The sequence below is a fragment of the Haplochromis burtoni genome, unplaced genomic scaffold, assembly GCF_018398535.1.
Source record: "Haplochromis burtoni strain Fernald_Lab_line unplaced genomic scaffold, NCSU_Asbu1 Contig_55, whole genome shotgun sequence".
Lineage (NCBI taxonomy): Eukaryota > Metazoa > Chordata > Actinopteri > Cichliformes > Cichlidae > Haplochromis > Haplochromis burtoni.
In genome coordinates this window covers 605,618-632,906 of record NW_024582416.1, presented here as the reverse complement: position 1 = coordinate 632,906, position 27,289 = coordinate 605,618, and the positions used below count along the sequence as shown (strand labels likewise).

At 42.9% G+C, this 27,289-nt stretch overlaps 1 protein-coding gene and 1 long non-coding RNA gene across 3 annotated transcripts; one reads left to right on the top strand and one right to left on the bottom strand.

Moving 5' to 3' along the window:
* Nucleotides 1-809: 809 nt before the first annotated feature.
* Nucleotides 810-9,677, bottom strand: LOC102289274 (glutamate-rich protein 1). 2 transcript variants are annotated; one of them, XM_005922375.3, is made up of 6 exons: nucleotides 9,123-9,677; nucleotides 8,384-8,524; nucleotides 8,157-8,303; nucleotides 4,632-5,018; nucleotides 4,014-4,211; nucleotides 811-2,634 (listed from the first exon to the last, which is right to left on the bottom strand). In XM_005922375.3, the coding sequence occupies exons 1-6, from the start codon at nucleotides 9,139-9,141 to the stop codon at nucleotides 2,498-2,500; spliced, it is 1,029 nt and encodes a 342-aa protein (XP_005922437.1). In that variant the 5' UTR covers nucleotides 9,142-9,677; the 3' UTR covers nucleotides 811-2,497. The 2 variants fall into 2 exon arrangements, with proteins under 2 accessions (XP_005922438.1, XP_005922437.1); XM_005922376.3 differs by lacking the exon at nucleotides 8,157-8,303 and having other exon boundaries at nucleotides 810-2,634.
* A 67-nt stretch (nucleotides 9,678-9,744) lies between these two features.
* On the top strand, nucleotides 9,745-21,917 carry LOC102290690. Its single transcript, XR_001336306.2, has 3 exons — nucleotides 9,745-10,036; nucleotides 21,084-21,138; nucleotides 21,561-21,917. It is a non-coding gene; the product is annotated as an uncharacterized LOC102290690 (long non-coding RNA).
* The last annotated feature ends 5,372 nt before the right edge of the window (nucleotides 21,918-27,289 follow it).

The window sequence follows — 27,289 nt, the reverse complement described above, 5'->3', positions numbered from 1 at the left end:
CACACTGAAGAGGTGAAGTCATTTACAGTCCAGAGCCCATTTAAATCTGCCAACTTAGTTGATTTGAATGTTTTTTGTGTGTTGATGTTGAAAGTGGCCTCTCTAGCTGTGTCAGCAACTTTCTTTAAGCTTTAATATCCTTCCTGGCTTCGGGGTCCCGGGTGCAGAGCGAGGTCTTATAATGAGGTAGCTGTGCTGATAACGTCGCTCTCGGTGGATGGGAGGAATTCTCTCCGGTGAGAGTTACCAACAATGACCTTCTTCCCATCTCTAGTAACAGGAACCAATTGTGCCTCCTGACTCACGCATCCGCGAATAATCTCAAACTCTGGCAATAATACTGCAAAGTCATGATGTCATGGAAACTTGTGATGCCCACTGGGCTTTAAGCACAGAGACAATATACCACTTAAAATGCTGTGTGAGAAAATGTCAAATCACAAACTGATATTCTATTGAATATTTAGAGTTTAGAGACATTTCCCAGGAAACCTCAAATATGAATGTCAGGATGGGGTTAAACCAGGACTGCTAACTGAAAATAAAGACAAGATGATAGTTTATTATACTTTTAATGAAATTTGCAGATTGTCTTGGTGGAGTTTGATAAACTCAGCCATTTGCTCCTTTCTATCTAAAATATATCAGGACACTGGAGTAAATTCTCGACCATCTCACATTTCTGTCTAATCAGTTTTCTGTTTGACGTTTATTCAGATGTGTAAAAACTATAACTTTAATCTCACCAAACTGATTTACTCAGGAACAAATAAAACACTGGAAAAAGCCAAACAATAACTTTTTAAAGTTATCTAAGTGACTTATATGTCATGTTTAACCTGAGTAGCGAAAGAATGCGGGGGGTCTGAAAACGATGTGCCGGGAGTCCAGTGTTCTCACCATCTCTAGTGAGCCTCGACCTCCCTGTCAGCTATCGAGCTAGTGGGTAGCAGACGTCTCCGAAAACGTCTGAGCACTTTTGCAAATATGTGATGTCTTGATAAATCGAGCAGATATTTGAAGTTTACAGCTACATTCTCACCTGAAAATATCTTAAAAGTTTATTTTGTGACCCAGAAAGAGTAATAAGAGTAATATTAAAACTAAGTAGCTGCCGCCATTGGAATTGGCTGAATTCTGGGAAAGGTTGGGCCACGAAGGATACACATGTGTGGAAAAAGTAACCTGCTTTCAGAAGTGCAGGAAATCCTTGCGGATTATCAAAGATGTTAGGATTTATACTGAGCTGAACTTAAAAACAATCCACCTTACAGTCTTTGAGATGTTTGGGTCTGGACTGCAATCCTTGGAGCCATTAAGCATGGCTGAAGAAATGCACTAATCTCTGAATGATCACTGTTATATTATCTTAAGCATGTGTGCCCTTATTCTCTCCTCTGGCTAATGTCTGCATAATGAGCCCATGAGCTCCCATCAGATGCAGCACCTGGTGCATCCATCCATGAATGGAGGCCACAGATGGCAGCCCTCGTGCTAATTGTTCAGTCATACACGCATACACTCAGGGTGTGTATTACAGTGTATGATATAACCTGTCGGTGTCTACTGGTGCATTCCCGGTTTGGAGCAATTGTTCCTCTAAAGCCGGAACATGGCAGACAGCTCTCCCTCATGCCATCAAAAAGTCACTGTCCAGCTGAGATAAATCTTTGTCCTTTTCCTGAACTCGTCCCTTGGCATTGCATGATGGGTTAATGCATTAAAATAGGCTACCTGAGCTGCAGACAGGTATTGTGATGCAGAAGGTTAAGCTACCTCCCTAGGTGGTACTGGTTTAAAAGGTCCATCAACAACAATGTGCTGGCATATTTAGCATATAGTTAGATAAAGGAGAGTAGCTTTGGGGATTATGTAATGGCACTAATTACTGTCCCTTATCATTCACCAGCATAATGAATATATGCATACACCCCATTAGTAGAACTGCCCTGAAGACCATCATTTCAGTGTAGTTATCCAGAAGTGCAAATATGAAGAGGCGCACGGCACAGCTGAGCAGTAATGGATTGGTGGGGAGTGTACTGGAGATAATTGAGGAGCTATTAGGTTAACGGGCTGGGTTTAAATGTCGTAACATCTGCAAACAATACTGATGCTCGAGGTAGAACTGACATTTGCTCTTCTGGCAATTAGGGGGTAAGATGTGATGGGGGTTTGTCAGGCTAACACCAATAAAATGTTTCCTTTATTTAAAATGCATACAGAAACGCTAAAGAAGCGTAGGAAAGTAAAAGTTTGGTCGATAAAGACAACTTTGGCCTTACTAACGATGGGCGGAAGGATTTGTCTGGCTCAGGATTAACCGGCTTTGTTTTCCTCTTGCAAACGAAGGAGACGGGGTGTAAGAATAGACTGGGCACAGAACCAAAACTGACATATTTAGAATGTAATAAAACATTTCATGCATTGAAAGCAAGTCCATCATTTACAAACGCTGTGTATGAGCAAAAAGAAAATTCTTGGTAGAAATGATTCTTCAGTAGTGTCTCTGCGTCTGTTCGACTGGCAGTCTCATGGGTGTGTTGGAGAAAGCACGAGTCTTCTTGTCTCCCTGCATGGGAAGAATGTCTGTGATCCAGTATTGGAAGAGTGTAACGACTGCCGTGGTTTCCTCTACAAACACAAGGAGACAGAGCGAAACATTTCAGTTACTGCTGACAACACAAAACCACAGGAACACTCAGTATTTTCACAAAAGAGATTCACTTGCTGGTGTATTTTTGGCATAATGCATCAAAATCTGCTTCCTTCCCCCCGCATGTACGTATCCAAACCCCTAACAAGACAAATTCTTTCCTTTTACTCGCTACTGTTAGAAGAATATATTTAGCCTTTGCAGAAAGCAAAATGGACAATACAAAAGGCAGAGCAGTCAATCCAATGTCATTTGTGAGAAACTCCAGGGTGCAGCAAAATATGCTTAAGGGAAATCTGCTTTAGAGCTGCTCCTGCAGCCAATTGATTGCCACTACAAGGGTAGACAGAGTGAGGAGAGCTTTAGTGAATTCACCTGAGGGGCTTTAAAAGCACGCATGCACATGGATTAGCTCCTGCAAGTCACTGAATGTAGGTTACTTTAAAATACCAAATGCTCCCTGAACAAGGTGGATGTTATTAAGAAGTTTAATTATTTTAAATTTCCATACTGTGGGGACTGATAAATGTGAAGCGAGATGCAGCAGAAAGGCCGGGGCCTTTGCCTCCAACACTCAGATAAGCTGAGTGGAATTGAACCATAGCAGCCGAATCAAACGTGCGACAAACACTCGTCTGCTCCAACACGATCTGCTGGCACGCCGGAATTAAAAACGGCAGCATTTAAAAACAGTGAACTGAAGCATGACTCATTATGAGAGAGCTGGGAGTACAGGGCGGGGGGTTAGAAAAGCTTTCAGGCAGCTGTGGAGCAGCTGTATAGAGAGGGGACGGCAGGATCTATGGTGGACTCTAGCAAACTGGTTTTTACACAGCGTCGTCAGGGTTACGGGAAGGGGCAGACGAGCGTCACTTTGTGGCCGCAGACATGGCATTGGCCTGAATCCCCTGGCTCGTCTCTGTCTCATTCTCACATGCCTGCACTTGTGCGCGTGACAGCAGAAAAGTCCCTGCTGATCCTATTATGCAGCCAGCGGCAGATGAAACCGCGTCAGGGGACGTAGGAGCTATTTTAACTGTTGAGAGAGTCGAGGCGAGTTAAAACATGTTCGTTACTCACGGTCAGCTCGAGTAAGTCAGGGGCAGGTACGCACAGGTGAAGGCTGAATGAGACAAGTCAGGGCAGGTAACCGGCAAACAATCCTAATCGGCGTTTGCCCCCTAACACTGGGAGGCGAGCGTTAACCTGCTGGGACGGGCCCGACAAAGCGCTCGGGGCAGGTTCCAGCAAGAAGAGCCTACTGTAGGCGTGGATGCATGAACCAGCGAGACACAACAATAAACACAGGCCTGTCATTCAAAGGAAAAAAGCTCTTTATTTGTGAGTTTTTACTGACCTGCAGACATGCAGGAGGAGTTGCTGCAGAGCTCCTTCAGAGCTTTTTCTAGCTTTTCTGTATCCGTTTGCTGAACAAGTGTCTTGAGACTGTACAGCTGCTTCAGGACTGAGTTAGGTTTGCTTCCGCCGTCTATGGCGCCCAAAAGGCCGTCCACTGTAGCAGACAGGTCAGGGATCGTGGAAGCATGAGACGAGGCTGAGGAGGGACAAGTGGTCTGTTAAAAAGAAGCCTTCAACATCAAATTAAGCATTTTATAAAACATCAAAAGGACCAATAAATGCCTATTTCTTTAATGTGACTCATGCACTGACCAAATATAAAGAAGACTCTTCAACTTTATTTACATTAAAAAATAACTTACTAGTTTCTCTCATTTTTAGTGCTTTTCTAACACGTATGGAAGGCTTTCATTTTCACTGAAAACATGTTCATTTCTCAGTAATGGGCATTTAACAATGCGGTGTAGGGTTTTTTGCACATTAGCATCCAAAATATATCCAAATAAACAAAACATTAGAAACTAAAATCACCGTGAGCATTAGGAATGCCTACAAGGTGTAATACTGAGAACATGAGCTTCATCCAAGAAGGCAAGTACAAGTGGTCCCTACTTACAATCTGACAAATACATTTCCATCGTTGTCCTGAGGAAGTCTGACACCTCAGCTGCTCTCCTCTCGTCTTCCTCCTCCTCCTCCTCTCCATCTTTTTGATACGTGAACTCCAGCGCAGCGGCCCGAGGCATCAGACCCATGGAGAGCAGCTTCTGTTTGTGCCGTTTCTTCTTCAGCTTTCGCTTCTTGTTCCTGCTAATTCGCTCGGCCCCCTCATCCCCCGCCGTCTGATTCTGACCTGTGCCGGACTCGCTCCCTGGAGTTGCCTCGTCATTCCCAGAGTCTTGACAAACGGTTGCTTTCTTCTTCCTTTTCCTCCTCCTCCTCCGTTGTTCCTCTGCCTCTTGCTCTTCATCCAGCACTTTGTCGCTCTCGTGGTTGTTCCCCTCTATAAGCAACAACAGATTAAACTCTTCATTAGTTTAAAAACAGTCGTTAACTGATTCACGATCCCGTGATCCGGACAGATCGGATTTTAAAAGGTCAGATTGTGTTCACATTGTTAAAGTATGAATCGTGTATCCACCTGCACTCTGGGCCTAATGGCTAAAACAGGAGGTGGGCATCGTCCATTATGGTGAAAGCTGGGAGACGGCTGCTTTCCTTTCAGCCAATCACTGCACAATCTAATTCCACTAATTAGATGTTCCCTCTTTTTCACTGATTGCAGTTCAATCAGCAAAATCATCTGGTGTGGCCTCTGATTGAAAAGACACGGTCAAATCTGCAAGTGCGACCATCGCTCGTTCTGAGCCCGGCAATTTGAGATGTTCCATTAAATAAAAGGGAACATTTAACAGAACAGTGCTCAGGTGATGCACGAGCTTTTACAGTGAAAGAACATTAACACATTCCTCCCACCTTATGGAAATCATCCTTTAGTTTAGCAGCTTCATTGGGCTTTCCATTTTTCAGCTTTTCTCTTTTGCAATTATCACATTGCTAAAATCTCTCTGCTGTCACATTACCGAATGACTAAACCTCAAAAGAGAACCCGTCCACAAACAGCAGTCTTGGATCTTCTCTAGCTTGCCACATCTCCCCTTTCCTTAAAAAACCCACGAAGCACAGAGAGGTCAAAGAAACGAGCTCGCGCTGACTTCTCAGCGACCCGTTTGTGAGCAGTGGACTGGAGCCAGAACACAAAGCAGCAGAAGTGACAGTGGCAGTGCAGAACTGACCGACATAGTGCAAGGAAAACACAAACCAAGGAAGCTACTGCTCATATCAGACATGCAAATACTCCATTTATCCATTTTTTTACATTTAGAAACATTTTAAATTATTATTTTGTGACAGATTGAAATGATAGACTACTTCAAGTCATTATGTTTTTTGTTATATAAATATATTTAAAAGCCAGCCAACTGCAGCCATGAGCGAGACAGATGAAGTCAGGCCGGCTCGGACGCCGCCCAGATCAACAAGGTCTGCATCAGGTGTTGAGGAACCAGGGCTCCCTGACGAGAAGTGAGCTACTGGAACAAGAAGGCATCGGTGGGCAAGATACAAAAACAGGGTGTTGTTGGGATGCTGCTACGCAAGTAACCCCAGCGGAAGGGGTTACATGAATAGGATGCGGAGCACTAGGTGCGGTGACTCCCAAGCTCGACGAGCGGCTCCACCAGATCCCAGAAACAACATCGGACATCTCTGTCAAGAAGAGCACAGTCCTAGAAACAGCCAAGATACGGCGCATGACCCTCAAGCTCCCAAGCCTCTGGTAGAGCAGCGGCCCCCAACCTTTTTTGCGCCACGGAGCGGTTTGATGTCACACAATATTTTCACGGACCGGCCTTTAAGGTGTCGCAGATAAATACAACTAAATAAAATGAAATGCGCCAACAACATTGAGAGTAACATCCTCCTCTCTGCCCCTTAATGCTCTCTGGTCGCTATGGTAACGTGTAAATATTTCTTTCAAAATAAGACACACAACTACAACACGGGAAAAGACCCAGGGAAACAGAGTTAATGATAAAAAACCCTAAATTTCACGCCGAGCCTCAACTCTCGCAGCCCGGTACCAAACAACTCAAGGACCAGCCCGGGGGTTGGGGACCACTGTGGTAGAGGACCCGAGCTTGGAGGATAAACTGCTCGCAGGGCAAGAGGGGAATTTATATATATATATATATATATATATAAATAAAAGTGTCAAACAATCAGATCACTGTATGCACAAGTAATCCCTGTGAGTCACATTCATCTCAATGCTTCTTTTCTTTCCAGTTTTGGATGAGTCTGATGTCAGAGAGAATGAATATCCTAATATAATCACCTTAGGCACACTGCTCTGTCTGTGAGCATAGCAGCCCCACCCATGTGCTGTTCAAACCTCTGTTTGTGACAGTCAACCAATCAGAAAGTGACTGGCTTAAGAAGAAGATTTAAAACTGCTACTTTCAGGATGGACTGAAGAATGATAACGGCAAGCTACTCTACAGAGTCCAAGAATTTGATGCAATTAAAAGAAAAAAAAAACAGGTTACGATAAACTTTCCTTTTGATTGTTCAGAAACAAGATTTTCTCGAGGATCCAAAGAAAACCCAAAATCAGAAGAACTAAAATAGATGTCCGTTTCTCAAAACATGTAGAAATACGGTTCTACATTTTGCAGCTAACGTGAATGTGAAGAGAGATCTGTTCATTTAAGACTAGGACAGCTTTTCTCTTTCTACACCACATCAACTACATCAACTCTCCTCTTTGTAAAATATTACACTGAAGCCTTTATGAACCTCCGCAGAACCCAAACTCTAGTTGACCTTAAACAGCTCTCTGGGTTGCAGTTCCCTTGAAGGCTCGCTACCCACTAAATCGAAAATGTTTTCAATTAGGAACTGCTACACTTACGAGTGCAATTAATCAAACTTAACCTTGTCAGTCATTCCAGCGGCCACCCTCAGACGATGGTCTGTGTAAGCCCGCAAATCACTTTTTTCACTGAGGTAAAGCAGAAGCTCTTCAGCTAAACGACGGTCTGAGTTACAGAAGATGATGAGTGTAACGAGCCGGCGCTTTTATTACAGCCTCATCACTTTGGTACTTCATGACAATAGAGAGAGGAGATAAAACAAACAGTCTTTAAATGATCCATATCAAATGCAGAGCATGTGACTCATCCTTGAATACTGCTGCCAGACAGCTCGACTCATCGCAGGTCAAGAAGATTTTAGCTCGGCATAAATCAGCTCACAACTCAGCCTCCAACATGTTATTAATAACAGTTAAATATCTCCTTTATAAATTATGCAAGTTTGTCCCGACAAGCACATTTAATCGGCCTATCGGAGTGAAAACAGAGTCACCCAGGCTCACTCACCATCTGCACAAGTTCTCCTCAGTTAAAGAACACGACTGATTTTCACTGTCTGTTTCCCCAACAACAGTGGCAGAGACAATCAGAAAGAGTAACTTTATTACTACAGAGCGCCAACCTGGAGGAGGCCCATGACATAAATCTCTCCTAGCTTTATGGTGCACAGCGCCAAGTCCATAAATGTAAGATTATGGGTGACGTACCAGCTGGTTCCTCCACGCTATTTATGCTTTTTAGCTGCTGTAGTGAGACCGACTCCTCTGAATGTATATCATAGTCTGCAGGAGGAGGAAGGACCGTGTACATCCGCCTGCCTAGTTTGGCTGCGCTCTGTCTCTTCACTGCATCTCCTGAGACACATAAGGCAAATAATGTAAGGCACTGAAACACAAAGGAGGGAGGAACGTGTTAGTAATTATCATGACTTTACCCGAGGCCGTGTCCACTCCAGGAGCTTTGCTTTTCAGATGTTTCTTTTTGCCTAGAGCTTCTACAATATGTGGTGGGCTCTGTTCCGTCACCACTTCTTGGATGGCAGGGTAAAGCTTCTGGAGAACTTTTGACTGGAACACTGAGTGACACAAAGACAAGCTGTGTTAACTACGCATATTCAGGCTACATGTGATCTAGTCCATGTGGGAATGAAGCATGAAAACAGGATGTAACCCGCTGACTTTGAAAACTGAAACAGGTGATGTTCATGCTGTTTGTGACTGCAATAACACAGCCTAACAATGAACACTGTGTTTACAAACTTATTGTGATGCCAAACAGTTAAGATAAACTTAGAGTACACTGCCAGTCTTTAGTTTTAGTCTTTGTCATTTTCCTAAACCATCAAAACAAGAAGGAAATGTCAGTGAGTACATTTATTCAGAACATAGAGGACTGAGATGTCCACACGATCGTGGCCACATAAAAACTAATAAAAGCTGATCAAATATGAAAAACAAAAAAAAACAAAACCTCCTGTCTTCTCGGGTACGTCTACCAAAGTCAACGAGTGATTTTAGGGCTTGACAGAGGAGCACGTGCTTATGTTTACAACACAGAAACCAACTTAACGCGAGATTTAGCTAGCTACGTTATTTGGGTACTTTAGCGAGCTAAAGAGTTACGAGCTCTGTGTGTGTTTTTGTATGAGATGAGTCATTTCTGGCGGTGCTTACCTTCTTTCCTATGTGCCATATTCAAACATCCACCACAGTCGAAGCAAAGAAAACATGAATTCCAACTCTGCACTCAGCTAGGAAGTTACTATGCTATCAAGCTAGCTGAGTTAGCTAGCAAGTATGCTACAGCAGCTTTTTAAATGAGCTAGCTTGACGCGCACATCCCGCTCAACTTAAAGATCAGAGATATTCATCTGTCAGTATCATCGCCACAGAGCTCCAGCTTCTTCAGCAAAGCCCACTAACCCAGAGTAATGCGCAAAACTGCTGAACCGCGCACTTCACCAGCTACCACACGCGCACTGTGACGACCAAGAGACTCCGTTTCCTTTTGCGCCAACTTCTATTCAAAATCCGGCCAATTTAAAATGCACGCAGTCCTCACAAACAAACACTCTCTGTATATACTTAATGATATGTATTTACGGGATTACTCGAATCTATTCTTCACATCGGCAGACGAATCAACCTCGTTTATAGTGTAATATTCATTAGCCTTGCGTATTTCAAGGAAAAAGACTCAAGAAGGTCTGGATTTGTAGAGCGAACTTAAAAATGACTCCAGCTAAAATGATTATTATAAAACCATTATTAGTTATCTGAGCAGGTGTATCATACTACCAGAGCAACATACGTTTTTTTTTTTTAATGTCCACTTTTATTCTTTCCAAGGGGCTACAGCGCCCCCTGCGTTTGAAAGCTGTAATAACAGCGGCTTGGGCGTGCGCACACCAAGCCAGCTGTAGGACGGGGTGCAGGCGAGATGAGAATACTAAACAGGCGCCTCATGGCTCAGCATCAGCACCGGGCTGAGTTCAGATTTGCGCACCCATCAAACTTGGCTTGGGACCTCAGCATGTGAACGGGCTTTGCAGGAGGAGGATCCACCTAGAATGTCAGCTCTGAAAAAGGTATTTCCTCCCTGTCTCTCTCTTTTCTTAATCTTTCAGCACACATTGAAGTCATGAAATGTGACAATGTGCAGCATTCAAACGTGGCATACAGTCATCTTACAGTAAATGGGAAAATGTATGCAGTGATGACAAATAGGTGTGTGTGTGTGAGCAGTTCAGTAGCAAGGTTTTCTTAGAAGTGTGGGACTTTTAAGCGGCTGGCTTTCTTTCTTCTTATTATTATTTTTAAAGTATATTAAGTGTCACAGTGCTGGTTTGCTTAATCATGACCACTGATTACAGTTGCCCAAGTATAATATGATTTCTGCATGCTTTGCATGTGAAATCTGATCACTGCTCCTCTGCTATAGCTCTCGCATGTCATTCCACTTGCATTTATCCCTGAGGAGGCTTGCACGAAGAGCACTTCAGGCAAGAAAAGCTTAGGATAACTTCTCAAACAGATATTGTGTCAGGTTTGATCTCAGCCAGACTCCTCCTTTTGTGCACTGTCACGTAGTACTGTATGTGCCATGCTGACTGCCATCTCTGTGGGTGGATGAGCTTCACTGACTGTGTCTGACAGAGCCAAAGCCCGACACTGGCAACCCTGAATGATAGTGAAGCTCCAAAAAGCTTGCAAAAAATGAGCCAATGGATGAGTTTACTCTGTAGTAAATTATACTGATTTAGGTAAACATGTTGCATAATTCCTTGCAGTGAACAACACACTGAATAGCACATAAACACCTCCTGCAAGCCCTCTTAATGAACAAGTAGTAAGATTTGCAGGCTGCTCGTGGTGTAGCAGTCATCCTCTAACAGCGCTGGCCATGCTGAAAAAAGAACTTGCTAACTGCATGTTTGTGCAAAAAAAGAAGCTTGTCATCACTCTCAGTGTACATTGACAAATGATGTTGTTTAAGACTCAGTGCAGCCGCAAGTATTGACGTCTTAGCTCTGACAGATTCCACTGACTGAGCAGCACAAAAAGAAGGAAAGTTGTATAGGACGCCCGCTTCGACACTGCTGCTGAATCCATAGCAAATGCAGACTACTCAGCACGCGCTGTGAGTGACAAAGTGCTGGCTGCCAGCGCTCACATAGTCAGACATCATAATCACAGAGGTGCTAAAAATAGGGGACCATGTTCATTGGAATGCTTCAGAAGCTCAATGGAGTCACTGCTGTTCGCACAAGTGGCTAAAAGTTTTACCAGGATACTCTTCGATGCTGCGCTCCTGTCCTGCTCAATAATACAAAAGCACTTATTTTTAGACAGTAGCGGTCAGCTAGTCTTCCTTCAGTGACACAGCTTCTTGGGTGAGACACTGATGTGTAAGATAAAGAGCTGAAGGTCTGTGCATTGCATAGTATAGCAGGCCATATGTGGAAAATGTGATTTTTGAATGTTTTATGTGGGGTCTTTGCAAACCGCCCCGTGTTCTCTCATTGAAAATAGCAAGCGGTGTGACACCAAACTAACTGCATGAAATGCAAGTGTCAGTATCTGTTTGTGTGCAGATTTGCATGTGGATCGCAGTATCTAACCATAACCATAATTCGTCTGTCCTACCTGTCCGTCCTGGCTGGTGGCAGATGAGAAATGTAAGGTCGCCACTGTAAGGCCTGGAGTGAAAAATGACATGTCACTTCCCCACCTTTTACCCCATTCACACCGCCACCTCTGCTTTCCCCGGCGACAATTCAGCCCTTCAATGAGAGCTCGATGATTCACTGAGAAATCTTTACTCATCCTAACAGGCAATTTCTTCACTTAAAAAGGAGGGTGCCTAATTAAAATCCACTGCCTGCATTTTTTAAAAAAGTAATTGGAAACTGACACTGTTTTCCTCCCAGAAGCACTTTGAAAATTGAAGGTCGCTTTTTCTTGTTTTGCTTGCATGCACAAGCGTGCACCCGCTTCTGCGCCCACACAAAAGAGTGGCTCGTGTGGACTTTGGCTCCTTGGCAGTGACACGATAAGGCTCTCATAATCTATTTGAAGATGCAGCACAAACTTCAGACGTTGCATTTCTGCATGCAGTGATGTCATTTTGGTGAACGCAGAGGCAGAAGAGCAGCGATGAATGTAGACCAGTGTGACTGAAAGTAAACGTTGAAACATTCAGGAGGTTCTTTTCTTATTCATCCGCTCTCTGTGACGGATGTGTTTCTGCTTCCCCCTGCATGTCCCAGCATTTTCTCTCACTTTAAGACTTTCTCTTACTAGCCCGTGCACACAAATCCAACTTCTTTCCATGTGTTTGCCTCAGTTTTTATACCTCAGTTCATTTTGTGAATGAACCTGTAATAGTTTTGGCTTGAGTAGAGGGATGCAGAGTGAGTGCAGGGGATGGATGAGACGCTGCTTTATGAATATAAAACATGAGGCATGAGATCCAAGTGTGTGTGTGTTTGTGTGTGTGAGTCCTTTGTGTCTGGGGATATCTGTGCATACCTGCAAAGCAGCCGCAGTCATTTAATCACCTTTGTGCTGTGGTGGGATAACGCGAACAGACGGGCGTCCCTGAATTCTCCCAGTGCTACTGTACCGACGTGTAGCCCTCAGGCATGGCGAGCCGGTGTCCTGAGTGACCTTTTCTCTCTAGCGGTAAATAGAAATAGTTTGATATCAGCACTGATGACGATTTCTAAAGGTTGTCCTTTGAGAGTTTGCCGAGCAGAGAGTCGAGCGGCTGTGTCTCTTGTCAGCTGTGCGCCTTTGAAACTCTTTGACTAGAGACAAAGGTAAATCATCTCATGCTCTAAATGGAATTATAAATATGTCCTCAAAGACCTCTTGTGTTAACACTCTGTCATAATATAAAATCTCACAGTAATGCAAGAGCATCACACCATCCCATTTCAACTGGTCTCGCCTGTGGAGTGTGGAACCATTACAGCTGGCCAAAGCTCTTTACAACCAAATCTTTATCGGGCCTTTTTTCACCGAGCAGTGAACTTGAATATATCAGCTGGAAAAAAAGCACCCGACATTAATGAAGGACAATCAAGGCAGAGCGAGTTTTAACTGGGACAAAGTTTAAGGATTTTGATTAAGAGCCAGAAAAAGTTTCGTGTGGTGAAGCTGTTAGGATATGTTTCTAAACCCGGGCTGCTCAGATTTTCTTTTTAAGTTGCTTTGCTGCAAATACTCCAAACGCAGGTCTGCAGACAGAGCGAGACAGAGGAGCAGTGGATGCTGTAGGCTATTCATGTTAGGATGTTTTGAGTTTATTGTATTATTTATCATTTCTATTCTTTGGTTTCTTCGTTAGAGTTATGTCTTATGGTTTATGTCTCTGTGTTATCCTTAGTTGCTATATCCCCGTGTCCAGTCAGTGTCTGTCTGCCCTGGTCCCATGTCTTTGTTCCCTCTGTTGAAGTGCCTGCATGTGAGTCTGGCTGTATCCCAATTCAGGGTCTGCAGCCTTAAAGTACGCAGGCTCAACGATCCTCAAGGGCCGCGTACTCAAAGACCGCTAAGGCCGGAAGTGCGAGGCTTGTGAAATGGGACGGTCTAGTCTCCGTTGCGCTGCCCAGGTTGCCTAGCAACCATGATACTAACAGCTGGAAACGTGTCATACAGCTTTGTTTGACAGAAATGAAGGAGAAAATCTTTTGTTCATCTGTTTGTTGCTACATGAGCTTTGATCATTCTCTGTAAGATTCAGCTCAGCTATTGAACGGCGTATATTTTAAAGTAAAGGCTCTAAAACCAAGTTCGTACAAAAGTCACTAATGTCACATAACTTTGCCGACATGTGGCCAACAGTAATGTTTTAATGGTCTTCGTTATTACACATTTGCACATAAATAAGTGACATAATATTCAGTACTTAAAGTTTACTCTTCGGCCGCCCCTCATCCGCCCCTTTTTTTCAGCAAATTTATCCACACCCACCACCGCGCTATGCATTCTGGGATATGTTGGGCTACGAAGTCTACACTGCCACAGCCTTAAAATTCAGGGAAATGAAGGACGCATTTCAGGGCCGCATTTCGAGCAGCCTTTGAATTGGGACAGCCTTCGGCGCGCCGCTGTGACGTAATCGGCCTTGAAATGCGTACTTTAAGGCTGCAGACCCTGAATTGGGATACAGCCTCTGTGTCTTTAGTTCAGTCTGTGTTATGTTTCCTGTTTTATTTTGAAGGTCCATGTCTAATGTTAATGTATCTGGTTTTGCTTCCCCTTGTCTCGTTAGGCCTGATTTGCCCCAGCTGTGTTTCCCTCCTGTTACCAATTCCCTGATTGCTCCCTCTGTGTATTTAAGCCCTGTGTTTCTCTGTGTCTGTGTTGTGATCTACCGTTTATCTAGCTGTATGTTCTGTCAGTCTTCTGGTGTAAGTTTATTTTGATATTTCCAGTTATGTTACTTTTTAGTTTAGCATTAAAGCTGTTTTGAGTTCAAGTTTTCCCTCCGAGTGTCTGTACCTTGGGTCCTATTCCTGCCTGCACACAGCAACACCTGACAATTCATGCCGTGATTACTGTGCATCGTGTTGTTTTCACCTCTGGAGAGTTGTTCTCCAGGTGCTCGGTGCTTAAATGATAACTTAATGCTAAGAAAAGTTTAGTCTGATGTTTACAGTGAAATTTATAGTGTAAAGTAAAAGAAACATCTCATGTAAGTTAAGCTGGATTTAAAGTAAGCAGAAGCAAAGCTATAATCTTTTTTTTTGTCAGACTAGTTTTATGATATTTCGGATGGCGTCTTTCTGTCGGGCTTTCTGACACGCACAGGCTGACTCTGTGCTTTTACATCAGAAGTCTTTGCCATACATCTGCTCTTGTATACCGACTTATTTACATTTCACGTAAAGGTATCAAAGCCTGTTTTATATATCTATATAAAGCTTTGTCCTTCATCTGACCCTGCAAACACATCCCTGCAGTTGGTGCCTGTTTTTCTGGCCCCGCCTTTTACTTTTCATTTACATGTTTTCCTCTCTGGTGCCACTAACTTCACCCTGAAGAAGCAAAGTGAAGGTCGCTTTGCTGTAACAGTGCTTTATTGTTAATTTAGCTGAAATATCTGAGTGTATGATATGATTCATGTGATATCTACTGATGTGATCACAGGAAGCTCTTAACTATAATATTTACAGTTTATACCATATCAGGCTTGTGTGGATAGAAGTGACTAAGTAACCTGCTGAATACATGAATTAACATAACGTGGACATGGCCATTTGTTAGGTGGTTGCTAGGCAACATGATGATGTCATGCTTAATTCAAAGGTCATTTTAGCTTGTTGGAAGGTGATTGTTGGACACACGCAGAGGAGGGTTGGTGGAGATATTAAACATGGAGCTGCAAGACAGGTGGAGAAGAGGAAGTCCTCAGAGAAGATTCATGGATGTGTTGATGGAGGACATGCAGAGTGTTGGTGTGCCAGAGATAGTGTGAGATGGAAGCAGGTGATCCACTGTGGCGACCCCTTAAGGGAGCAGCTGAAGAGGGAGGTGGCTGTTAGGCATAATGATGATGTAATAATGTCTGCTATAGATAAGAACCGTCAGAGGCAGACGATGTACCTGTGTGCCCAGTTTGGTAGCTCAGCTCCTGATGGTGTAGGACGAGTTTGTGGGCAAACAAGCAGAGATATTCTGAACCGTGGTAAATCCTGTCTTAAACATATAATAACAACAAATAGATAATAATAATAGTAGTAGTAATAAATAGATATATTATTATAATATAATAAGAATTATTACTAGCTCAACAAGGGGACAATTATGTTTTATTTATGTATAATGAAATCTGATGTATCCTACCACCAGTGATAAAAAACATCAGCAGAATGAAGCTACTTTCATACTTTGTTCAAACAGCCGCACTCTCCTCTAATAAAACTATTGCTATAAAACGAATCGTTTCTGCTGAAACTGCTGTTGATTCAGCTCTGTGACCTGACTTTGTGTTGTTTACTTGGACTTCATTACACTGGAAGGAGTCTTAAATATGCTGCATGTTTGTGTGTGTCCTAAAAGCCACTGCTGGGAGGTGCAGACCTTATCATCTGCTCAGCCTGTGCACCGCTGCATTTAACCAGATGGAAAGCGAGCAGACAGTGTTCAGGCAGCGCTTTGAAATGGGCTGGAGTGAGTCTGCTTCCCGTCTATCTGCTCAGATCTCCATTAGCTCGCCATGGGTTGCACTCTGTCCCTCAGCAGCAGGCGGCAAGATTTTCTGTTATATACTGCCACTTGTGATAACTGCCTGTACTAAAGGTAGTGAGTCTTGCAGCATTAGGTTAAGAGTAGTTCAGTGCTCTTTGACATGGTCAGCCTCAGATCACGAGCAGAAGAATGAAATGACAGTGGTGCGCTGGAGACTGACCTGTTTGGAGGCACGTACACCAGCCCGGTTCAGCCGCTGTGAGCTGACAGGTTGTAGGGTACACGGCTCCCAGTGTGGAGGAGAAAAGTAGAAGTTCAGCAGTAAAGCTCAGACTTGTTTTTGTCTGTGCAGGTTCTGAGTCATCCAGGTCACAGGCTAGATTAAGACTTGTTTAGGTCAACTTTTCTGATTTCATAACTATACTTCTAGTCAATTATGAAAGCTAGTTCACATCCTCTGTTCTCGTGACGTAGGCTCCATCAGCATCAGACAAAACAATCTCCCAGATAAATGACGGTACTTTTAAGTCCTGGGGTCATTCACAGAGAGCTGATATCAAAGAAGAACGTTTCTCCACGGATGCTGGGTGGTGAGTGACTCACCTGAGTTGGTCTACTTGATTGTTCATCTCAGTTAATGAGCATGCATTTGGTTATTTCTCTCTTCTTCTGCCACTGTCTCATCAGTGCTTTAACACTGTAAAGTATGCCTTTGTAAGAGGAGGCACGTAGCTCTGTGTCTGCTTTGTCCTAGACGTGAAACTATATTTAAATCAACAAGCTTGAGGTTTAAAGAGAAGCTCTGTTTTTCCCATCATGCAGACATGAAAACAAACAGACACACCAAAGAAAAACCTCCCAAAACGAACAGATGCACAGTGTGTTTCTGTAGGAAGGATTTCTACTGTCTATAAATTCACTCTTTTCTGTTATTATAACCTGATTATCTCGTGGAGTTTTAGATGATTTTATGAAAAAAAAATGATCAAGTGAAAGCATCGACTGATTTTAGGGCTTAAATCATCTCCACAGAGCTGGTTGTTATAAAAACTGAGCCAATTTAGGCTTTTTATGTCTCAGTGGTGACTGAGGACTCATGCACAGGATTAGGCCTTTAGTCTTGAGGACAGCGTCTTTCCTCTGACTGAAGCAAGCTGTAAAACAAATGAAATAATTGATGTAACACGTGATTATAATTACCTGGCTTTTATCTAATTAAGGTCATTTTTATAATGTATGTTTGGCGCTGGCATGAATTCAGACCGGCTATTCAAATGTTTGTACGTTAGAAAGCAAGTCTGCTTTACGAAACCTGATTATCGATCGTGTGTTTTTTGCAGCTGCCCCAGTTACACGTGTCCGTGGGATTGTTCTGCTGTGTGTAAATCTGTCTTCCTAAAACACAGAACATAAATCCTCTCTTGCGTTCATCTCAACACAAGCTTAAAAAGACAAACAAACAGATGCCTAACGCGTTTTGGTTTGTGAAATTCGATGACTTGTTTCCCGACTCCAATCCTTTTAAAGCGTAAATGAGAAGCGAGTACCAAGAGTGTCCCTGACAGCTTGTTTTCCACCCTCCTCCAGAGCGAGTCTCTGCCAGGCAGCCAGCTCCCAGCATTAGTTAAATCTGTGCATCATGCAGCTGTTTTGGGTAATGCAAACCAATAATTCTGTCATAATCTCTGCAGAGCTATCCATTTATATCTGAACTTTCTTTCCCACTTTTACGTGCAGAACCTCGATTACGGAGACTTCAGACTGAGCAGAATATATGTTCAGCAGGACAAACTACAGTCGCATGTACACAGTAAAATAACTGTCATGAGCAGTTTGTAAGTCCACAGTTTGTAGGTCATCCCTGGTTTGCCAGTATTTCGTTTCCAGGTTATTCAGTTCTTGTTATTTTTCGTAGTGCTTCTGTAGGTTCTTATGCTTTATTTGACAGCATTATTATTTGTATCTGGTCTTTTAGATCTTCCATTTTTTGTTGGGTTCTCAGTTATTTTGTCATTTCACGTACTGTTGTGTTTATTGTATTCTTCCAGTTTACCCAGCCTCCCGGTGTTTCCTGTGCATTGTCCCTCTTGTGTCTGTTGGGTTTGGATTTGCTTCCATTGTCTGATTAGTTGCAGCTGCATTCCCTGGTGTTTCCCATCGCCCTAATTACCATGTGTGTTTATAGCCCTGTCATAGTTCTTTGATGAATCATTCCTCATCCATCATCTACAACGGGTAAAGTACTATCTGAACAACTCACCAATTTTCAAAGTAAATATATTTCTAAAGCTGATGTTGACGTTAAATTCTCACCGGATGTCTGTAACAACCCATCTAATCCACATCCATAGAAAAAAATCAAACCATAGATGTCCATAAATGAAGTTATGTGTTTGCACAAAAGGCTTTGTTGGTCATACCAGCTTCCCCTCCTGTAAGGAGTAACGAGTCACACACATTCAGCTCAGCTGTGATTTTTGGCTCGTTCTTCCACAAAGTCTGCAGGTTGCTGCAGTTCTCCATGGATTCTCAGTTGGAGTCAGTTCAGGTGATCGGCTCGGCCATTTCAGCAGCTTTATTTTCATTTCTCTGAAACCAGAGTTTCCTCGGCTGTGTTTGGGATCACTGTCTCGCTGAAACATCCACGCTCGTTTCATCTTCATCATCCTGTTAGATGGAAGCAGATTTTTAGTCTCCGTACATTTTTCCATTCATCCTTCCTTCAATTATACGCAGCGTGCTGTATGCTGGAAAACAGCCCCTCACCATGATGTTCCCACCTCCAAGCTTTCCTGCTGGTGTTTTGGGGTGGTATTCAGCGCCCTTTCACCTTCAAACATTTTGCATCTAAATGTTCAGTTCTGGTCTCATCTGACCAGACTAAACTCTCAGGCATGTCTAAATGTTGTTCAGCAAACTTTAAACATATGCTTTACTTTCAGCAGTGGAGTCTTGTGTAGTGAGTGTGCGTACAGGCATGGTGGCTGAGTGTGTTACTTCTTTTGTTTTTTTTACTTTGAAATAATTGTACCTGCCGACTGAGGTCTTTCTGTAGCCACAGGTGCTCCCCGGCTCCTGGACTCTTTTGATCATTCTTTTCACTCTGTTTGAAATCTTGCGGGGAGTTGCTGCTCGTGGTCGGTTTAAGGGGAAATGATGTTTTTTCCACTTCCAGATTATGGCTCCAGCAGTGCTCAGTAGTTTAGAAACCAGTAACCGGTGCCATCAGTATGCTTTTTACCAATAAAGTTGCAAAGGTCTTGAGAGAGTTCAGTGGTTTTACCCATCGTGGGATGTTTTTTGGTAATGAAACACCTGTTTTAAGGACTGAACTAGATTATAGTCATTTGCACTAAGTGGCAGGATTGTGTTCAAACAGCTCAAAGAATTCATGATGTCCCTTTCCTCTTGTGTTCAGCACTTTCCCCCTGTGCCATTTCTTATTTTTATCTGTGGTTTGGTTTCTTTTCATGTGTGGACTGGTCGAGTTGTTACTGACATTCAGTTTCATGATAACAGCACCTTTAGAAATATATTTCCTTAGAAAATTGGTGTTCAATACTTATTCTGCCTACTGTATGTAAACCTCAGTTCTCACATGTTAACTGTTCATTTTTCTGGTTCTAAATAATTTGTGTGAAGAATCGCTGAACATGACAGTAATTTTGGTGTTGGTGGACTGGAAATGTTTATTTTTGGAGATACATGTTCAGGTTATTTCAGAAAGTAATGTTTTTGAATGAAAATCCAAAATTAAGTGTTTTTAATGATGCAGATAATTAGGACATGCCTACCTTTGCTCTGCTAGCAGTAAGTGAGTTTCCAAGATAAGAGTATGTCTGCTGCCCTGCTCTTGGATGGATGATGTAGTGTCTTCTTGCTAGCTCATTCAATGTCTCCTACAGATGAGCTAGAAGGGTTCGTTTCTATTTTTCAGGCTTTTCTCGCTTTTCTTCAAGTACCTTTATATATGCTCCCCCATTTAATTAAAAAGAACATTTATCTGATCTGGCTTGTTCAGTCCCAAAGCAGAGTGAAATAACTCTGCGAGACAGAGCAGCCCGAGATAACGAGTGAGCGCAAATGTAAAGGGATGTTAACATAATGACAAGGAAAAAATGGAGCTGAAGAAATAAAGAAGAGGCCTGTCGCCTGTTAAAGCCATTTCAGGTAACAATCAGCCTGTCAGTCAGATGCAAAGACAAAAAGAGACTGATGGGACCTGCTGAGTCACCGCCGAATCTCAGGTTTTGTTTACATTCCAAGAGCTTTTTTTTCCAGATAGAAATCATGCAATAATAATGCCTGTAATGATATTCAGTGTCGCAGCTGAACAAAGCTGTTATCATTACAAAACCCAGTGATTTTTCAGGTCTGCACACAAATGATTCAGCAGCGTTTCCCAAGAACAAAACGGTCACTGACAGAGGACGGGAGATGATAGCAAAACATTTGAAATTCAGATAAAATCTGAATCAATTAAATTTGTGGTGAATCCTCACAGAATAGATTGTTGGCATAAATTATTGATTAGATAACAGCCTCAGGCTTTGGAGCAATCTAATAATTGGCTGTTGTATAGCAATGGCTGCTAAAACTTTGTGGAACAGACGTCGATGGAGCAGAGCTCCTATTTGTGTCGGATTCACCGATCCCACTGCCACTCTTTACCTTAATGTTTCTGCACCTCCACTGTTGACTCAGAGCTTAAAATGAACCTCCCACAGTTTGCAGAAGAAAGGTTGCAGATAAAGGTGGGAGCTGCTCCTTTTGATGCTAATGATGTGAGAAATGGGTATCTGTTGCTTCTCTGTAATTGTGGGTCTCAGCATGGCTCAGTGCATTTCCGCTGAGCCCTGAGTTGTTTATCTGCTTTGAGCTGTTGTGATATTAACGTTTTTCCATCTCTTCTGCTCTTCTTCTGTTGTTTCCTGGAAGGTGTTGCCAGGCATACTGCAGAAGCATTGCTGTATCTTACCAGACAGGAACGCAGGTAAGGACCTAACAGATGTCCCCCTCTCCACTAATGACACCACTCACACACAGTGCTGAGATAGAAGGCGAGAGCCAGTCTGTGAGAGTAATGAGCAGGCTGTGATCCCGGGGAATGGCGACTCAGTGGGGGGGTCATATTTGTCTGCGTGCTCTACATCTCGGAGCTGACCATGTTTCTCACATAGTGTTGACCTGCCCTGACCTCACTGTTTGGCCACAAACTGCTCACTTTATCCTTCTTACATTAAATTATTCTTTTCCCACCTCACTGCTACCCCTAGCAACATTAACATGTGTCAGATCTGATGGGGTTCTCTGTGTGGATTAACTTTCTCTACCTACATGCCTGAGGGAAGGGAAAAGTTGGGGGAGCAGTTGTTGGAACGTGTGATGGTGATGGGCTTCTTCACATCGTTGCAGGTGTGAAGAGGTTGCTGATGAAATTGAAGAGCAGGGAGATATACTCAGGTACCTGGCCGCAGCTTTCACAATAATGACTTTTCTTCTACCTCTGTGTGCGTTTTTTCCTTCGACTGCACCGAGACTGCATGCACATGCATCCCACTAACAAAAGCTCATTAGTGCTACTCTCATGTGAATTTATCAGCGCCGTGGACATTTTGACACGTTAACATCAACTCCCTCTGCTGTTGTGCACTTTGTATCTTCTGTTTGTCTGACACATGGCTCGAAAGCTACCTGCCCGACTTTTCAAGGTGGGACCAGAGATGGGCAGTAACACGTTACTGTAATCCGATTACTTCGAGTAACGAGTAAAGCAAGGGATTACTATTGCAAAAAACAGTAATTAGATTACCGTTACTTTCCCGTAGGAATGCTGCGTTACTAAAACCGTGATTTTTTTTTTTTTTTTTTTTTCTCATGACAGTGAGGTAAGCAAGTGTGACGTTCGTGACAACAGCTGTGTGCAGATCAACAGTGTATCATATATAGAGTACGGGAGAGAGTATGAGCGTGCAGCGTTTAAAGTGTGGAAGTACTGACCTTTAAGTCTGATTCCATAAAAAGTGACAAAAACATTAGTGTCCGTTGTGCGTGGGAAGAAAACTTCTTTTTACAGCGACAAAAACCCCTAAACTTCCAAGCAAGCTCCGAGTGCACTACCACGTAATGGGAAATTCACAGAGAAACTGCCGTATCCTTCCACTGACCGCTGTGGCACACCTGCACCAGGGTAAACCTCCGCCTACCCCACTCCTGCTTTACAGGTGAAAATAGAGCAAAAGGACCGCTGAGTCTTTGACGTTATTTATTTTCTGCTGTGTTTTACTTGCATCTATTTGAAAGACTGAGTGTAAACACACACACAAAAAAAAAAAAAATTATGTGCTGGAATGTGCAGAAAATAAGTTTAAATATTAAACAAATTTCTTCCAGTCATAGAATGTTGCATATAATTAAATTTTTGCTTGATGCATAAAGTTAAAAGATTAAAACTAATAAAACAAGTTTTAAAAGGAGACTTTTCCATTTGATTACATTTTGTATGATGGATTATGTAGAAAAAGTAGAATTGAGCTGAGATCTATCGCTTTATCACCTATTCAGGTTGTAAATCATGTTTTTAAAAAGTAACTAAGTAATTAATTACTTTTGAAAATAAGTAATCAGTAAAGTAACGGGATTACTTTTTTGGGGAAGTAATCAGTAATTAGTTACTGATTACTTTTTTCAAGTAACTTGACCAACACTGGGTGGGACACATGTGCTTAAGAGTAGAGCGAGGGCACAGCAACCTTGGGGAAAGAGAGACCTGGCAACGTACAAGTTTCAGCTGATGGCCTGAGTTATAGCTGATCGCTGTGAGTGATTTGTTGCAGCGTGAAATTAATGTTTGATGGTCCATATAGACAAGATTATCTGCACTTAAGCAGATAAGGAAGTTTACAAACCTGTGAACCACTAGTTGTAGTTTTATTCTGAGCATAAATGTTCCACTCTCATCCATAGGATCTCCTTGCTCAAAGGATGCCAGATAGGTGATGCTTGCAGGCATGTGGCAGCCCTCTTTTTATATTAGGGAAATGTTTTTTTTAAAAAGAGTCAACGTCCACATCTTAATAAGTTGCTGTTAGTTGCTTGCAATCACCGTGTGAATATGGAGGACCCCCGGGACACACCTATGCGCTGGTCTTAGAACAAGGTGTCTTGACAGAGTGAGCACACATTAAAATAACCGTATAATAACCTTATTAATATGGATATCTCTGAAACCATTCCACTGAGGGTTCCAGAGACACTTGTCTGGGATACAGAGTTCATTTCATGATGTTTGCATCTGTGTTTGTGTGTCTACAGTACCTTGACAACAGTATTACTTCCCCCCCCAAAAACTCCATTTCATAAAAAACACAAAACAAAATGCACACACAGAAAAAAAGTCATTGCCTTTCTCTGCAAATGTCTTCGTTCTGAAAGATGGCGCTGTCAAGAAGACACAGTGCAGAGCGCTTCTCCTGAATCCTCGGCGGCGCCACATCAACAAACCTCTGATTTTCTGAGAAGCACCTCCACCAAAGTTCACCGATCATTCAGCCACAAGTTCCATCTCAAATGCGAGTCAGAGGTTTTGCAGATTAATGTCTACCTTGGCATCCTGTTTCCATGGCAACACAAGGTGCCAGTAGACGATACTGTATTTTGTCATCTCTCTAGCGACAGGACGATGTAGTGCTAGTGTGATTGCATATGCTAAACAGATGGCATAAATGAATACAGGCACTGAGTGAGGACGCTCTCCAGAGAGTTCGTCCGTACTGAGTCGGGCCGCCTGAGGTGCAGCGTGAGTGGAAACACTCGGTGTAGGGCTTGGATTAGAAGAGCACAGAGTAAGAAGGGCGAATGTTTCGAGGAGGAAGTAATGCCCATAAAAAGACTCATATCTCCAACACAGATGCTGCACTGTGTGTATGTGTGTTTTCGTGTCCTGGTGCATGCGCTCAGCTCTGGTATACTTCACTGAGCGAGGGGCGCCCTCTCCTGGGCGGCTTCACTCCTTGTGGAAATCCACCTCGTCCTCAGAAACACTTTTCTCATCTGTCCCCGGCTTCTGCTCAGTGAAAGCCGGTGCGTAGAAGCTGGAAGGATGAGGCTTATCGTAATCTGAGACTCTCACTGTTATCAGCGTGTCCCTCTGCTCCTGCAGTACTCCATGAGCAGAAGCCCTTGTGCTGATGAGCACTCAGCATTTCTATGCCACACATTCACAGATTTGTCCTATTTATAGACATTAATTAGCGTGAGACTGTTTCACCATTCATATCTGTACTCCTATTATCATCTCGTACTATCCCAGGTTTAAAGACACTTGCCAATTCGTACTCTGGCATTGTAACTAAACGCTCCTTTTATGTGATTCTCTATAAAACCTCCATATTTGACTTTAGCAACTGGTACATAAACTGGTTCGATCTTCACATCCACTGAATGAGTTTTAGGATGATTTTGTTGTAGATGGCATGTTTACGGTGTCTTGCATTGCTCTCGCTTTTCTCTCTTTTGCAAACATTTTACAATCGCTGAGGTTTGTGCAAAGCTTTCTTTCTGGGAAGCCTGTCTAATCAGAATCAGAATACTTTATTGATCCTTAGGGGAAATAATTTTTCATTACAGTGCTCCATTATAAACAAACATTAACAAAGACAGACAATACACTAACTAAGAATAGCACAATACATACATAAAAGTCACAACACACAAACGTCTATCAGCCTTTGCAGCGTTTGGACACTTAATGTTTTGCATTCATTCATATTTAGTTTCCTCGAGCTTCACGAGACTCTCTAACAGTATCTCTCTCTCTCACTCACTCACACACACACACACACACACACACACAGACACACACACAGCACACACACACACACACACACCTCCAGCAGACATTATACACAGTTTTTCAAAATTAGCTGTTAATAATAGTAATAAATATTCCTACGTATAGACGTGCACTTACCTTATTAAACACAATTTTAAATGCATGAATTGATAGCAGTAACACACACAAGCCCATCATATTTTGTATGAGAGCAGTAAGGAAAATCATTGTTATCATGGCATGTATAAAACAGACCAACTTTACAGCAGGTGTTATGTTAGAAAACATGTATGGGTGATGTACGGTCATCTACCAATCGGAAGGTTGAAGGATCAATTTCCCAGCTTTTTCCAGTCTGGATGTCAAAGCATCGTTGAGCACGATACTGAACCCTGATGCATCCGTCAGAGTGTGAATGTGTATTCAAATATCAGACTAAGTACAAGAGAGATGAAGACAAACAGCACCTGTATGAATGTGTGTATGATTGGGTGAATGAGGCTTGTTGTAAACAGTGCTTTGAGTGTTTTGGACTCAAGATGTTATTCGATTGGCAGAGAAGATTCTAAACAGTAAATTCATGCGTACACTTGAAATTGGGCACATTTCAAGTTCAAGCTATCTGCACCGCATGAGAAGTTTCTGACGCGTCTCCGTCTAAAACAGCTAAAGTCCCTGAACTACATGAGCTGATAGCATTACTCTTCACTTTATGTGAGTCACAGCATGTCCATCTTAATGCTTCTTGTCCCGCCTGAGCTTCTCCGTCCTGCTGTGAATCTCACTGACACCGGAGTGAATCAGCAGCTGCTCTGTTAGCTTTCGTAATTAACGGGCAGGCTGTCCCTTTCCGTGTGAGTGTGCCCGGCCTGTTTTCCTAAATGCGCGCACACACGCACTGGACACGTGCACAGCCGGCCGCTGCACACATGGTGTCCTTCAACACACTTGATATCAATCTGCAGCAAAGCGAGACAACGAGGGAGAGCCTGTCTCCTTCTGATGGCTCTCAGATACCTCGATGGCAGGTCTGTATATCACACCTGCTCATCAGAAGGAAACTCACAGAGAAAATTACTTGGAAAAAAATACAAATACTGCATTTTGAAAGGAGCTAATAAGTGAATGCTGACGGCATGTGTGTGCATGTGCACATGTTTGGACATCTTTCTGAGGACAAAAGTAGCATGCTAGTTTACTTGTGGGGACCAACGGTCACTTATGGTAACAAAACGCCCGTCACCCAACTTTGAAGGCTCAAAATGTGATTTTAGTGTCAGGGTTACAATTAGGTTTAGGCTGAGGGTTAGGACTTAGGGTTAGAGTAGCTAGGGAAAGCATTATGTCAATGAGATGTCCTCACTAAGATATGAAAGTGTGCGCGTGCTGGAGGACATCAGCAGCTTTCTCTTGCCTGCTAAACTCTCAGCTGCTATAGATTATTAAACCCGATTCTTTGATCCCCATGATAGAACAGAGAAAACCCGACTCGGTGGTCAAAACATTTATAATTCTTTATTCAATCATCTTCGGGAAGAGAGAGCCCTGCACGGCCCAAAGCCAGTTGCAGAATCTCTAACATTAGAAGCTAAAAATGTGTCTCTCATAGGTGTTATTTTGGTACTTTACACGTCACACACAGCCTCGATACAAACAACTCCTTATATGTTACTAGTTCCTGTTTTTATTTATATGCTTGTACAGCTCTACACTAACTTCCTGTTTTCCAGTCTGGCTGAGCACTTAGTCTGAGTCAAACTGGCCTTGCTTTACAAGCTTTTATTACTAAAATACATAAAACAATATAATCAGAAAATAAGCATTAACAATATGTTTATTCCTTAACAAGATGATAATGAGTCCTACACTATCTCCCCTCCTCAGCTTTTCCCACTTCCTACTGTTAGTCCAGACCCTCGACACTCGCCTCCTCCCACTCTCCTGCTCTCTCCTCCTCTGCACTCCCCCCCAGTGTAGCCACTGAACTGTTGCAGGAGTAGACTGTAGCTCCTGGCATCGTCCTCCACGTCCGTGCAGCAAGTTGATCATAAACAAATGTGACACAGAAACATAATGTATTAGAGGGAAACTCTGCTCCACTGTTTGAAGGTCTCCCACGAGGTGTCAGAGATCTCCAAAGTAGGACATGCTGGTCAAGTTGAATATTCATTATGCAAACTCTGAATTTAAGTTCCTGTGAGTTCAGGAACATTTCAGTGTCTTGTGGTCAAGATGCCGTTCAGCACACTGTGGCCATAGTTTCTTTGTGTGTGTGTGTGTGTGTGTGTGTGTGTGTGTGTGTGTGTGTGTG